The sequence below is a fragment of the Thamnophis elegans genome, chromosome 1, assembly GCF_009769535.1.
Source record: "Thamnophis elegans isolate rThaEle1 chromosome 1, rThaEle1.pri, whole genome shotgun sequence".
NCBI lineage: Eukaryota > Metazoa > Chordata > Lepidosauria > Squamata > Colubridae > Thamnophis > Thamnophis elegans.
Window position 1 is genome coordinate 5099431 of NC_045541.1, and position 13001 is coordinate 5112431.

The 13001-nt window shown below is 45.4% G+C and overlaps 1 protein-coding gene across 1 annotated transcript in view; it reads right to left on the minus strand.

The window, feature by feature from the left end:
- The window catches only part of NRP2 (neuropilin 2), a 157782-nt gene that overhangs the window by 131645 nt on the left and 13136 nt on the right, over positions 1–13001 (minus strand). Inside the window, 7 exon segments of the mRNA XM_032234293.1 lie at positions 4408–4563; positions 8556–8638; positions 8641–8724; positions 11532–11591; positions 11594–11686; positions 12708–12770; positions 12773–12937. Of these exon segments, the coding sequence (XP_032090184.1) occupies positions 4408–4563; positions 8556–8638; positions 8641–8724; positions 11532–11591; positions 11594–11686; positions 12708–12770; positions 12773–12937 (704 nt within the window).

The window sequence follows — 13001 nt, forward strand, 5'->3', positions numbered from 1 at the left end:
TATCATCTATCTATCTATCTATCTATCTATCTATCTATCTATCTATCTATCTATCATCTATCTATTTATTTGTTAAATTTCTAGGCCGCCCAATGGCTTACAAAGAAAGAAAAAAGAAAACCAAAATAAAAGAATAATTTAAAAATTTACCAACAAGCATACATTTCTAATCGGGGCTGGACCTTTACAATAAGGTCAACAGCCCCAGGCCTGCCGGAACAGCCAGGTTTTAACAGCTTTCCTGAAGGCCATGAGAGTGGGCAAGGTCCGGACCTCTGGGGGTAGCTGGTTCCACAGGGTCGGAGAAGCCACAGAGAAGGCTCTCCTCCGGGGGCCCGCCAGCCGACATTGTCCGGCTGACGACATCCGAAGGAGGCCCACCCTGTGGGATCTTATCGTATTAAAGGGTTGCGGCATTAGGAAGGTTGAGAACCACTGCCATAGAGTGTGGAATCACAGGCATGTTCGTGAGGACATGATCCCTGCCTGTCCATGGCATGAGAACCTATAGGAGGCTTATATTTCTGGATTCATGTTAAGGACCATTTTAAAAGCCTTTAAAAACCATTTGCATAACTCATGCTCTGAGCAAACAAGTTTGCACTATGCTAAATCAATAGAATGGGATCAGGCCCGCTTAAAAACAGCCTCACATTTCAATTTCGTTGTGAACGTCATATTTACCAAATTCAAATTCAGGGAATTTATTGCTTTCTTTCTTTTTTTTTTTCTTTCCCCCGAACACGATTTTTAATTGTTTTCCGTATGCATAAACCACTGCAGATAATAAAATATTTCTCTCTGAATCCTGCTGGAAAGCTGGCTCAGGTTCAGCAAAACAGCATTTGGGCATTATTAAGTATAAGGAAGCCGCAGCAACGCAGAGAGACTTAGAGCCGAGGTGGCGCAGTGGTTAGGGTGCAGTACTGCAGGCCACTTTAGCTGACTGTGATCTGCAGCTCAGCGGTTCAAATCTCACCGGCTCAAGGTCGACTCAGCCTTCCATCCTCCCGAGGTGGGTGAAATGAGGACCCAGACTGTGGGGGCAAGTTGCTGACTCAATTTGCTAAAAAAAATTGTAAACCGCTTAGAGAGGGCTGAAAGCCCTATGAAGCGGTATGTAAGTCTAATAAATAAATAAATAAATAAATAAATAAATAAATAAATAAATAAATAATTTATTTAATTTCAACGAGTGGAAATTAAAGGAACCCTGTCCAACCCCCTCCCCTCCAAGGGTTCTCAAAGACACCCCCCCAACTGAAGGATCACATTAAATCTAAGGAACACAAGAAACTGGAATATCCAATGGACCATAGAAAGAGAACAGCAGCTTTGAAGGACAGATGTCGTTCAGATGTCCTCAACTGCTTTCTAGGCTTTTTTTGGGTGGGGGGGGATTGTGCAGGGGTGGGGGGAAGCTAACACCTCAACTGGAGGAAAACAGTGTGCTCTGGCTTCCTTTTCTTGTACTGGCTGCAAGAGCAGTTTTGAGCAGACCTGGCATTTTTCAGAAATGGAGAAGGGTAGCCTGTCTCTCTTGGAGAAATAGGAGAATAGCAATAGGAATAGGAATAGCAGTTAGACTTATATACCGCTTCATAGGACTTTCAGCCCTCTCTAAGCGGTTTACAGAGTCAGCATATTGCCCCCACAGTCTGGGTCCTCATTTCACCCACCTCGGAAGGATGGAAGGCTGAGTCAACCTTGAGCCGGTGAGATTTGAACCGCTGAACTGCAGATAACAGTCAGCTGAAGTGGCCTGCAGTGCTGCATTTAACCACTGCGCCACCTCGGCACCATTCTCTTCAGACAACTGACAAAAGCAACAGTTACCTGAAAGCAACAGTTGAAACGGCCTTCTTTAATTGTAATTGTAATTTAATAAATTTATATGCCCCCCCAATCCCGTAGGTCTCCGGGCGGCTTACAAATACAAGAATAAAATAAAAACTAAAATATAAGGAGAAGAGGAAAAAACAGATTTAAAAGCAACTCACCATACTCTCAAACCTAGATGGGGCTGGACCTCATTTTCAACAGCCCCAGGCCTGCCGGAACAGCCAGGTTTTAGTGGCTTTTCGGAAGGCCGAGAGAGTGGGAAGGGTCCGGATCTCTGCGGGCAGATCGTTCCACAGGGCCGGAGCAACTACAGAGAAGGCCCTCCCCCCGGGTGGGGGGATCGCCAGCCGGCATTGCCCGGTCGACGGCACCCGGAATGAGGCCCAGCCTGTGAGATCTAATCGGCCGTTGGGAGGTATGTGGCAGGAGGCGGTCTTTGTCATTTCCCTGACAATAACAGAGAAGAGATACGTGTGTGTGTTTGTGTGTGTGTTAGATAAGCACCCATCTCTCCTGGAGGCAGCAACTGCTTTAGTGAGGGTTTCATGGTGGGAAAAAGAGGAGATTGAGATTGAGATTTGTTTTATTTATATGCCGCCCTATTCCCGGCGGGACTCAGGGCGGCGAACAACTCAAGGGGGAAAGGGAACACAAAAGTACAAGACAAGCATTTAAAATAGCCAACAGCCACACAAGTCGAGAGGGGAAGGGAGCTCATCAACCCCAGGCCTGCCAACCCAGCCAGGTTTTAACGGCTTTTCAGAAGGCCTGGAGAGAGGTGAGGGTCCAAATCTCTGCGGGTGAGCCCCCCCCCCTTTGACCTAAGGTAGCTCACTGTTCTGCAGCACAGCACTGAGGATTAATTCAGAAGTGTCTCCAAAGAAAAAGCAAAGATCAGTGGAGGCTCCCTGTCGGTCGTCCCCCCCCCCTCCACATCCCCGCAGTTACAGCTTTATTAGACACAGCTGTGCTCCACGCTGATGTCCCTCTGGCACACCTGCCCAGGGCACAAAAGAAGGGACTCACTTCCCTCCCTCCCCTGCCCCCCAAATCCCCACTGGGCATAAGCTCAATGCATTCAGAGGTGGGAAGATCACGGGGTGGTGGTGGTGGTGGAGGAGAGGTCAATGCAGCTGTATTTACAGGCAGGCCAAGTAGAGGCTGAGAGTACCCCTTGCAATGCTGCCAGCCAGCACTCTGGCTGCGGTTCCCTTATCCCTGACAAACCAGATTGCTCCTTATTATTTATGGTCTGGCTTTATTCTCCAGGACATCATGATCCCCTCGCAGGATTTGTGCCCTTTCATTTTCCAGGCTTCAATAATTCCTGAAGTGCAGCTTCATGTGGTTTTGTGATTGTTAACCCAGCATGTGGATGAGGCTCAGGCCATTAATGCTCAATGAATCTTATGTGGCAAAACATAGACTGCGAGACCATTTTCTCCTTCATTGGCAGTCAGAAAGCACACCGCAGACTCTCCCTCTGCTGAGCAAGCGACCCGCTCGCCAGAGTGTGTTTTCCCAAAAAACACACTTGGTATCACACCAAATTTGCACCTCTTCAAGCTCCGTTTGCGACTTGATTGATCTCACAGCATTCTCTGCGTCTTCTCTGGTCTAACTACAAAACTGCGATTTTTTCTTGAGATTGCTGTGGCTCAGTGGTGGGTTTCAAAAATTGTTGGAACCTACTCTGTGGGTGTGGCCTCCTTTGTGGGAGTGGCTTGCCGCCCATGTGACCGGATGGGAGTGGCTTGCCGCCCATGTGACCGGATATGAAGATGCCGACGACACTTGTCAGAACCACCTTAATAACCTCACACACAGCACTGGCATGCAGAAGAATAGGATGTCAACTTGTTTTTTAAAAGGCATCTTTGGTTTGCGTTAAAACAGCTTCAACACACGCAATGTTCTGATTGCACCACAAACGCAGTAGTCATCCTTACCTTTCACAGAGGCCCTGAGTTTTATAAATAGGAGCATGATAGTGTAGAATAATCATATCCAAGGACCAGTGGTGGGTTTCAAAAATTTTTGGAACCTCTTCTGTAGGTGTGGCCTGCTTTCCGGGTCCACTGGTGGAACCTCTTCTAACCGGTTCGGTAGATTTGACGAACCGGTTCTACCGAATAGGTGCGAACTGGTAGGAACCCACCTGTGCTGTGGCTGTACTTGTGGATGGGCTCAAGTGGTCCTTCCTTGTCTTCATCCCAATGGATGTTCAAGCACAGGGTTCGTGGCCCTCATTTCCCTCAGAACGTCTCTTTCCTCCCTCAATGTGGCCAGCATCACAATTACAGTCACGCTATTCCCTCCCCAATTCATAATGTCTTTCAAAGGCAACAGAAGGGAACATTTCAAGATTTGTCCCCCAACTTCAACGTTCTTCAAGAGAAAAGGAAAAAAAAATGACTTGGGAAGAGGAAGCCATCTTTTGCCTCTTTTGATGTAAGCTGAATGAAACGCCAAAGATCCCTTACAGATTTGAGACCAGCCATTCCACCATCAAGATAAGGTTTTCGAAATTTGGAATTATTTAGGGAAAGGAGGAGAAAGACTTACTTTGTGATTTTTGCCGTGCCGGTACATCATCCAGTCTTCTCCATTCGTGCTGACCTCCAGTTTGTAGGAACGGACGTAGTACCCATTTTGCGTTTCTCTGGAAATGGCGCCCTGAGTAGCAATGGCTGTGAGCACGGTCAGAAAGCGGAGATCCACCTATTGTAGGAACAGGGGATGATGATAACAGAGGAAGATTAGCTACTTACTCCCATAACCTGAAACATTTGAGGTTCTTCCAGGCATTAACATTCTTGTGACACTTTAATGAAACTGAATGAAAATGCAGGCCAAGATGGCAGAGAATTAGCAAGTCGCTGTCATAAAAATGCAATGAGCCCATCATTCTATTGCAGGATGCTTTCCGGTGAACCCCACAGAGAGATATCAACAACATACACATGAAGCCTATGGTGCTAAGTGGGTTCCTCAGAATAGCCCATTTATTATTTATTTATGGGGTTTGTATGCCGCCCACTCCCGAGAGACTCAGGGCAGCTTACAGATAAAAAGGAAGGGGAAACATACAAAAAAATAAAAATTAAAAAACAACATTAAAATCCTGCAACATTCATAACTTAGGATGGGGCTGGATAAATCAACAGCCCCAGGCCTGCTGGAACAGCCAGGTCTTGGTCGCTTTGTGGAAGGCCGGAAGGGTAGTAAGGGTCCGGATCTCAACGGGGAGATCGTTCCATAGGGCCGGAGCAGCTACAGAGAAGCCCCCCCCCCAGGAATCACCAGCCGACATTGACTGGCAGATGGAATCCGGAGGAGGCCTAGTCTGTGCAATCTTATGGGTCTCTGGGAGGTGAATGGCAGGAGGTGGTCTCTCAGGTAGCCAGGTCCCAAGCCATGTAGGGCTTTAAAAGTAACGACTAGCACCTTGAAGCGTGTCCAGAGACCAATGGGAAGCCAGTGCAGCTCGCGGAGGATAGGTGTAACGTGGGGCCCATGCTGGGCTGTAGTTGCGTCAGGAGCATGTGTCTGACAATCAGGATTGGTGCTCAGCTAATATAAATTAGCATAACAATAACTCAATCTTAATAGATCCCTCTGATGCAGCTTCAGCATTTGCCACTGGATATGTCTGGAGTTCCTATTCTATCTAAATGCTGTCCCCCGTATAAGAAGTTAATAGGATCAATTTTCAGCTGAGTTAACATTCCTAGATGCAGCAACATGTGAGCCATAGAAGGAAATGTTTTCAGTCTGTGGTTTTGTTACAGCGTCCAAAAACCGAACAAGAATAGCACATTTTGGGATTGCCTCCCCCGCTCGTCTCTTTCTTGTTGGAATGGACTGTAAACATTTCTAGGATAAAATCTCAACAGGATTTTCACAAAATGTTTGGCATAACTGTGTCACAGCCTTGGCTGCAGGCAATAATAATGATAATAATAATAATAATGTACTGCAGCAACATTTTTGAGCATAAGCAGGCTGAACGCTCCCTTAGCAGCATATCGTTAGTCTTACAGAGAAGACCCTCCCAAGGTTTTGCTATGTGCAGTTACGGATTTCAGTTGTGAGAAAGGAATTTTTCTGGCTCGGGAAGGATATGCTGAGCGTGGTAAAGGATTTTTAAAACTTTTGATTCTGCTGTTACTAAAGTCAAATAAACCCAAACTTAAAGCACAGGCTATTTATCAACTGCATCATCTGTAGAGGCCCAATCTATATTGGAGAGCGACGCTTTCACTCATAAGATGAAGTTGTGCGATGTTTCACTTCATGCTTTTCAGAGATGTTCAATGGTTCTGATTCATACAAGTTTAAGTTTAAGTTTAATGAAATTATATGCCGCCCAATCCCGAAGGACTCCGGGCAGCTTGCAAAAAGAAAAAAAAAAGAAAGAAGAAGAAAATAAAAAGATAGCATAAATTCACAAGACAATGCATTCGTTCTAATCGGGGCTGGACCTCAACAATGAGGTCAACAGCCCCAGGCCTGCCGGAACAGCCAGGTTTTAACAGCTTTTCTGAAGGCCATGAGAGTGGGTAAGATCCGGATCTCTGGGGGTAGCTGATTCCAAAGGGCTGGAGCAGCCACAGAGAAGGCTCTCCTCCAGGGACCCGCCAGCTGGCTGACGGCATCCGAAGGAGACCCAATCTGTGGATCTTAGCGGCCGTGGGAGGTATGTGGCAGTAGGCAGTCTCGCAGGTCAACATGCCACTCCAGCAACTTAGAACTGGGCATCTATAACTAGTGAGGACCTCTCTCTCTCTCTCCAATGGCAAGTGACTTCTAGTATTTCCCACTGCGATCACCATTTTTGCCACCATCTGTTGGTTCGATGTAGGCCCTGTTAAAGCATTGTTTTCACACACTCTTACTGAAGTTTCCATTTGTGAACATTGCAATCCCCCCAGAAGAATAATATTATTCTAGTTACACCGGGTTCAGCACACATGAGAAAGTCTCCCTCTTTTAGATCACTGCAGAATCAACAAGGCTGATAAGTGGCAGCGTGCGTTCCCCCTGCTCTTTCCCCTCTCCCTCTCTGGCCTCTGGAAAGCCCATTAAAGTTCAGGGGGCACCAGGTCAAGCCAAGAACTTCTGCAGGAATGTTAACAGCCCCAACAGTTCATGAAGACAAGAGAGTCACGCACCCTTCCCCAAACAGCTCTCAGTTTGCAGTAAGAGCAACAGAGGCCCCACAATGCTCATGTTCTAAGGTCGATTTAACAGCATGATAATCCATTTGGCTCAGGGATAAAATACACACAAGAGTTGTGGGAAGAGGGAGAACATAAAGGTTGAGGGGACAGTCCTAGCCATGGGTGTTTATGTTTCTCAGCAAATGGAAGAATAAAATCCAGAGGATTTTTTAAAGGAAAGGATGCCAGCTGAGGACTCTGGTTTTTACAAATTTGATTGGAGACTATGGTAATTGGCAGGAATAGCAATAGCAATAGCAGTTAGACTTATATACCACTTCATGGGGCCTTTCAGCCCTCTCTAAGCGGTTTTTGCAGAGTCAGCATACTGCCCCCAACAACAATCCGGGTCCTCATTTTACCCACCTCGGAAGGATGGAAGGCTGAGTCAACCTTGAGCCGATGAGATTGAATAGCCGAACTGCAGAACTGCAGTCAGCTGAAGTAGCCTGCAGTGCTGCATTTAACCACTGCGCCACCTCGGCCTGATACTATAGCTTCCCAATCTTTCTAAATGGTATAGGTGTTATACTTTAAGCTATTGTGAAAGGGTGGGCTCGGTGGTTAAGATGCTGAGATTGTCGATCAGAAAGGTCAGCAGTTCAGCGGTTCGAATCCCTAGTGGCCGCGTAACAGAGTGAGCTCCCATTACTTGTCCCAGCTTCTGCCACACCTAGCAGTTCGAAAGCATGTAAAAATGCAAGTAGAAAATAGGGACCACCTTTGGTGGGAAGGGAACAGCGTTCTGTGTGCCTTCGGCATTGAGTCATGCTGGACACAAAACCATGGAGTTGTCTTCGGGCAGTGCTGGCTCTTCGGCTTTGAAACGGAGATGAGCTAGACTGTGTTTGTTAAAAATCTATACCGTGTACGGGTTCTGGGAAGTCGGGGGGGAGGAGGAGGGGGGCCGGGGGCCGGGTGGAGGGAGGGAGGGATATATATTAGGCTAGACACGATGTGTTAGATCTCAATGCAATGTGACTTCACATGTATACTGTTTTTCTCTAATTTTTCTTTTAAAAATAGGATAAGCCAAATACATTAACATATAGTGGAAATACACGAGGGGAGAAGGAGTAGGAAGGAACGAAAGATGGGTAGAGAGGGATGGGAGAGGGGGTGGAGGGGAGGCGGAAAAGCGAAGGGGGGAGCGGATCTGGAGAGAGGAGTGGTAGAGGGCGAGGGGAAGTAGGGGTAGAGGGGGATGATGGAGGGAAGATAGAAAGTTGGAGGGTGGTGGAAGAAAGAGGTGTATGGAGAACGGAAGAGGTATATTGGGCTTTTATTTTCTGGGGCATTGTCGACAAGAGGAATTGATGCAATTATTGTTTAATACTGTATGGTGTATACATGTGAGTGTATGAAAATGAAAATAAAATATACTAAAACGAAATGGAGATGAGGCACCGTTCCATAGAATTGGGAATGACTAGCACCTATCTGCAAGGGGAATTTATGCTTTTACCCTTATTGTGAAAGAACTGAAAATACCTGCAGGAACTCTTTGTTGCTATCCACATTAGGAGTCCACCCATTATCATCACTGTTGAGCCGGCTCTGTTGCGGAGTCCATTGCCATAAGAATACGTAGAGGAAGCTGTGATTTGCTCATTGGAGATCCGGCCAGATTCCATTCCCAGTGGACTGTTGCCTTGGAAATCTAGAATAGGTAGAGTACGAAACTAAAGAGAACCTCTTCTACAGAACTGTGGGTTCCACTCCAAATGAATCATTGGCACCAACTGCCTCCCAACATCCCATCAAATCAAATTGTTCGTGGCTTCTGAATTACAGAATTACCCCTACAGATCCGTAAATTAAATATCGGCATTCAGAAGAAAGAGTACAGGGCCCAATGAAATCCATTTTCAATTGTGGTACAACTCCCGCAGAGAGAAAACTACAGAAGTTTGCGTGAAAATCTGGGAGTTTTGCACTTTGCAAGGGAAATAAATACTGTGAAAGTCTTTATAATTGATTATAGTTTTCCTGTGTCTTTGTGGAGGGGGTGGGGCACTAAGGATAATTGGAATTGGAATTGGAATTTTATTATTTGTATGCCGCCCTTCTCCGGGAGGACTCAGGGCGGCGAACAATTCAAGGGGGAAAAAGGGGAACATAAAAAACAAAATACAAATAATAAAAGTAAGCAACAGTCGCACAACCATACATGTCGAGAGGGGAGGGAACTCATCACCCCCAGGCCTGCCGGCAAAGCCAGGTTTTGACGGCTTTTCGGAAGGCCTGGAGAGAGGTGAGGGTCCAAATCCCTGCGGGGAGTTCATTCCAGAGGGCCGGAGCTGCCACAGAGAAGGCCCTCCCCCGGGTAGTAGCCAGATGGCATTGGCTGGTAGACGGAACCTGGAGGAGGCCAACCCTGTGAGATCTAATGGGTCTGTGGGAGGTAATTGGCAGCAGGCGGTCTCTCAAGTACCCAGATCCAATACCATGAAGGGCTTTATAAGTTACGAGAATAAAAGAATAAGAATAAAAATAAAAGCTGTAGGCCTTCCAGAGGTCTCCATCATTGATGCCCATTCTGAGCACCTCCAATAGGTTGAATTTCCCACCCTTTCTGGCCAGCCGTTGATCTGTCCAAGAACATTCCAAGAACAGCGAGAATACATTTGCTCTGTTCTGCTTGGACAAGCTAATAGTTGTTGTCCAAACAGAGAAAAAAAAATGCAAGTTGACAGGGTTCTGATACAAACACACACAGCTGCAATCTATCAGTTAGCTTGTTCAGGCACAGCAGGAATCCTGCCAGACTGAGCTCCCACTTGATTTAGACAAACGAGGCCCTGGGCTGTACAGGGAAAACAGCAGTGAGTTCTGAGAATAGCCCTCCTTTGAGTGCCCAGGGGCCTCCAAATTTGTGATCCCTATCCAGTGGTGGGTTTCAAATTTTTTAGAACCTCTTCTGTAGGTGTGGCCTGCTTTGTGGGAGTGGCTTGTCAGTGTGACCGGGTGGGAGTGGCTTGTCAGCCATGTGACTGGGTGGGAGTGGCCAACTTGTAAAAAGTGGTGAAACTCACTTAACAACGCTCTTGCTTAGCAACCAAAATGTTGGCTCAGGAACTCTGGCATTTGAAGCACGCAAGTCTTAAAGCTGTCAAGTTGCAAGACCCTTGCACCCCTAACCCTTTGGGGGGAAAAAACCAGGGGTGTTCAAACCTGACAGCTTTAAGACTTGTGGACTTCAACTCCCAGAATTCCTCCTCCAGTCATGTTGGCTCAGGAACTCTGGCATTGAAGTGTGCAAGTCTTAAAGCGGTCAAGTTACAAGACCCTTGCACCCCTAACCCTTTAGAAAAAATAAACCCAGGGGTGTTCAAACTTGACAGCTTTAAGACTTGTGGACTTCAACTCCCAGAATTCCTCTTTTCGCTCTTCATCTTGATGATGTGCGGACGGGCAGGGGGGAGGGAGCTGGAACCGGTTCTAAAACCGCACTGTAGATTTGTGGACCTCTTCCTATAGAAGAGGTTAGAATGGCAGGAACCCACCCCTGTCCCTATCATATTTATTCATGATATCCAATGAGAGCCTATGTTATTGTTGTAAGGCAACCAGATAGTCTCCTGGCTCTCCAATTCCAAGCAAATTCTGATTGAGGCCTTAGTTTTCCTAACAGGACTGGCCTAGCTGTAGCTAGTGGCAATGTTCACATTTATCTTAGAACATACAGAAGCCTTGCATTTAAGAGAACTATAAGTTCCATATTGCGTTTTCATTTTCTAAACATATCACAGGAGCAATAGAATATCACACATATGAAGAAGAGCTGAGATCTTACAAAAGACAAGAGAAACAATTGGAAACATTGCAAGCATTCCAATTCATGAATTCTAAACATAGTTTCAAGTGCCATCCTATCCAAAACAGTTAAGCCTAAGTCTAAACTTCCTGATTTTGAAAATAAAAAAATGAGATTTTACATTTTAGAGCCGAGGTGGCGCAGTGGTTAGAGCAGTACTGCAGGCCACTTCAGCTGACTGCTAGCTGCAGTTCGGCGGTTCAAATCTCACTGGCTCAAGGTTGACTCAGCCTTCCATCCTTCTGAGGTGGGTGAAATGAGGACCCAGACTGTGGGGGCAATATGCTGACTCTGTAAACTGCTTAGAGAGGGCTGAAAGCCCTATGAAGCGGTATATAAGTCTAACTGCTATTGCTATTGCTACATTGTGGTTAGAATTTCTACAGCACTTTCAAATACAGGCACTGAAGCTTGGATCTTGGTTTCAATATCTCACCATTTGGGGTGGAAGGACAAAATGTCATTAAAAAAAAGCAAACTTAAGGGGGTCTAATGAAATTCAAATTCCAAATCTCAGCTATCAGTGCTAAACTTATTGAAATGTTACTTCTCCCCTCTAAATAAGCAAAGATATCCAAAAATATTCTAACTACGCTGTAGGTCTAGAACAATGCTTGAAAATACTCAGACTGAACAACTTGCCAACTTACTCTCTGGCGCCTCCTGCTGGACCAAATAATAGCGAGCAGAAAAGCCATCTTTCGCCACGCCAAATCTGTGTGGAATGTGAGTGATAGGATGCCGGTAGTTGAGTGGATCTCCGAAAGAGTTTTAGTGCCACAGTACCTGCCAATCAAGGGCCCAACTGCAGAAGACATGAAAAAAAACATTTACCCTCTCATAGGCATGTTCTCTCTTTGGTTGGAAAAGATGACGGGATAGGCAGTTGAAGGAATAAATAAACATGAAAAAATGAAACATTTTTAACATTTTTAAACAGCAGCCTTAATATGTATTATGCCACAGATTTGCAGATTTATAGGCAAGTATTGAAATAAATAAACTTCTGCATTTCATATGAGTTGCCTAAAAATGCCTACCTTCAACGTGGGTTCACCAAACTTAATAGGACAGCTTTTAAAATTTCAAACTGCATCCGAATCGATGAGCGATTAACTATAAATAACTATGGAACTTACCCGGAAGTTAATCCTACTGATCATAATTTGACATCTGAGAAGAAAGGCATATGACTACACAATAACGTATCTATTGTGTATCTGTTCAGTCCCCCCACACTCACGCCCTGACAGATATTCACAGAAACAAACAGGAATTTCTGTACTTGTGAAAAGACTAATTTGGAGCTATTTATATTTTAACACATGCATTGCTTCCCTGACATGTAAATCACAAATGATGTGTTAATGGAGAATATTTTTCAGCCCCTTTTCCACAAAAACTGTTGTGATAGTTATGCAGAACTTTGCTGCAAGCAAATAAGTGTAAGATTTTTCTTTTTAAAAAAAATGTCCCTTTTTTTTTCTAACTAGAAGTTCAGGATTCTTCAGGAATCCAAAGATTTCAATTTCTCATCTAATTAGGGCATATAAATCAGGTTACTCTTCTCTAAAGTGATTTTCACTGTTGCACCAACTCAGAAAGGCAGAGATTCAAGTGTAAGAGACAAAAGAAGAGATTTAATTTCCCCTCGGAGTTAATTCCTTTCTAAGAACAAAGCAACAATAAATGAGATTGCACAAGGCAACGACAATATTAGCAATTTATGAACTGTCACGGAATTCTTCAGTCTTAAAAGTGAATTGTTTGCTTGCCGTTGGCCATCCAGAGGAGTAAACCCCGAGAGGGCATCCTTCAGTCCTTACCTTGAGGAATACCGTCCCAGATGTCCAGCCAATCATATTTACAATCTCCTTCCCCGACTTGCAGGGGTCATGCTCGAGGTCGAACGTTAAAAACTGAAGGACAATCTCCATTTTCGGCTTGGCCATGATGGTGAAGGCGCAGTCCAAATTGTGGGGATACTTATCAGGGAAGCCTGGCGATTCAATGGTGCCGTTTGAACTGGTGAAGTTTCTAGAACAATCTTCGGAGCCTACAGAAGAGAGAGAGAAGAAGGCCAAGGCCCAGTATTAACCTTATCCCCAGCCTCTTCCCTT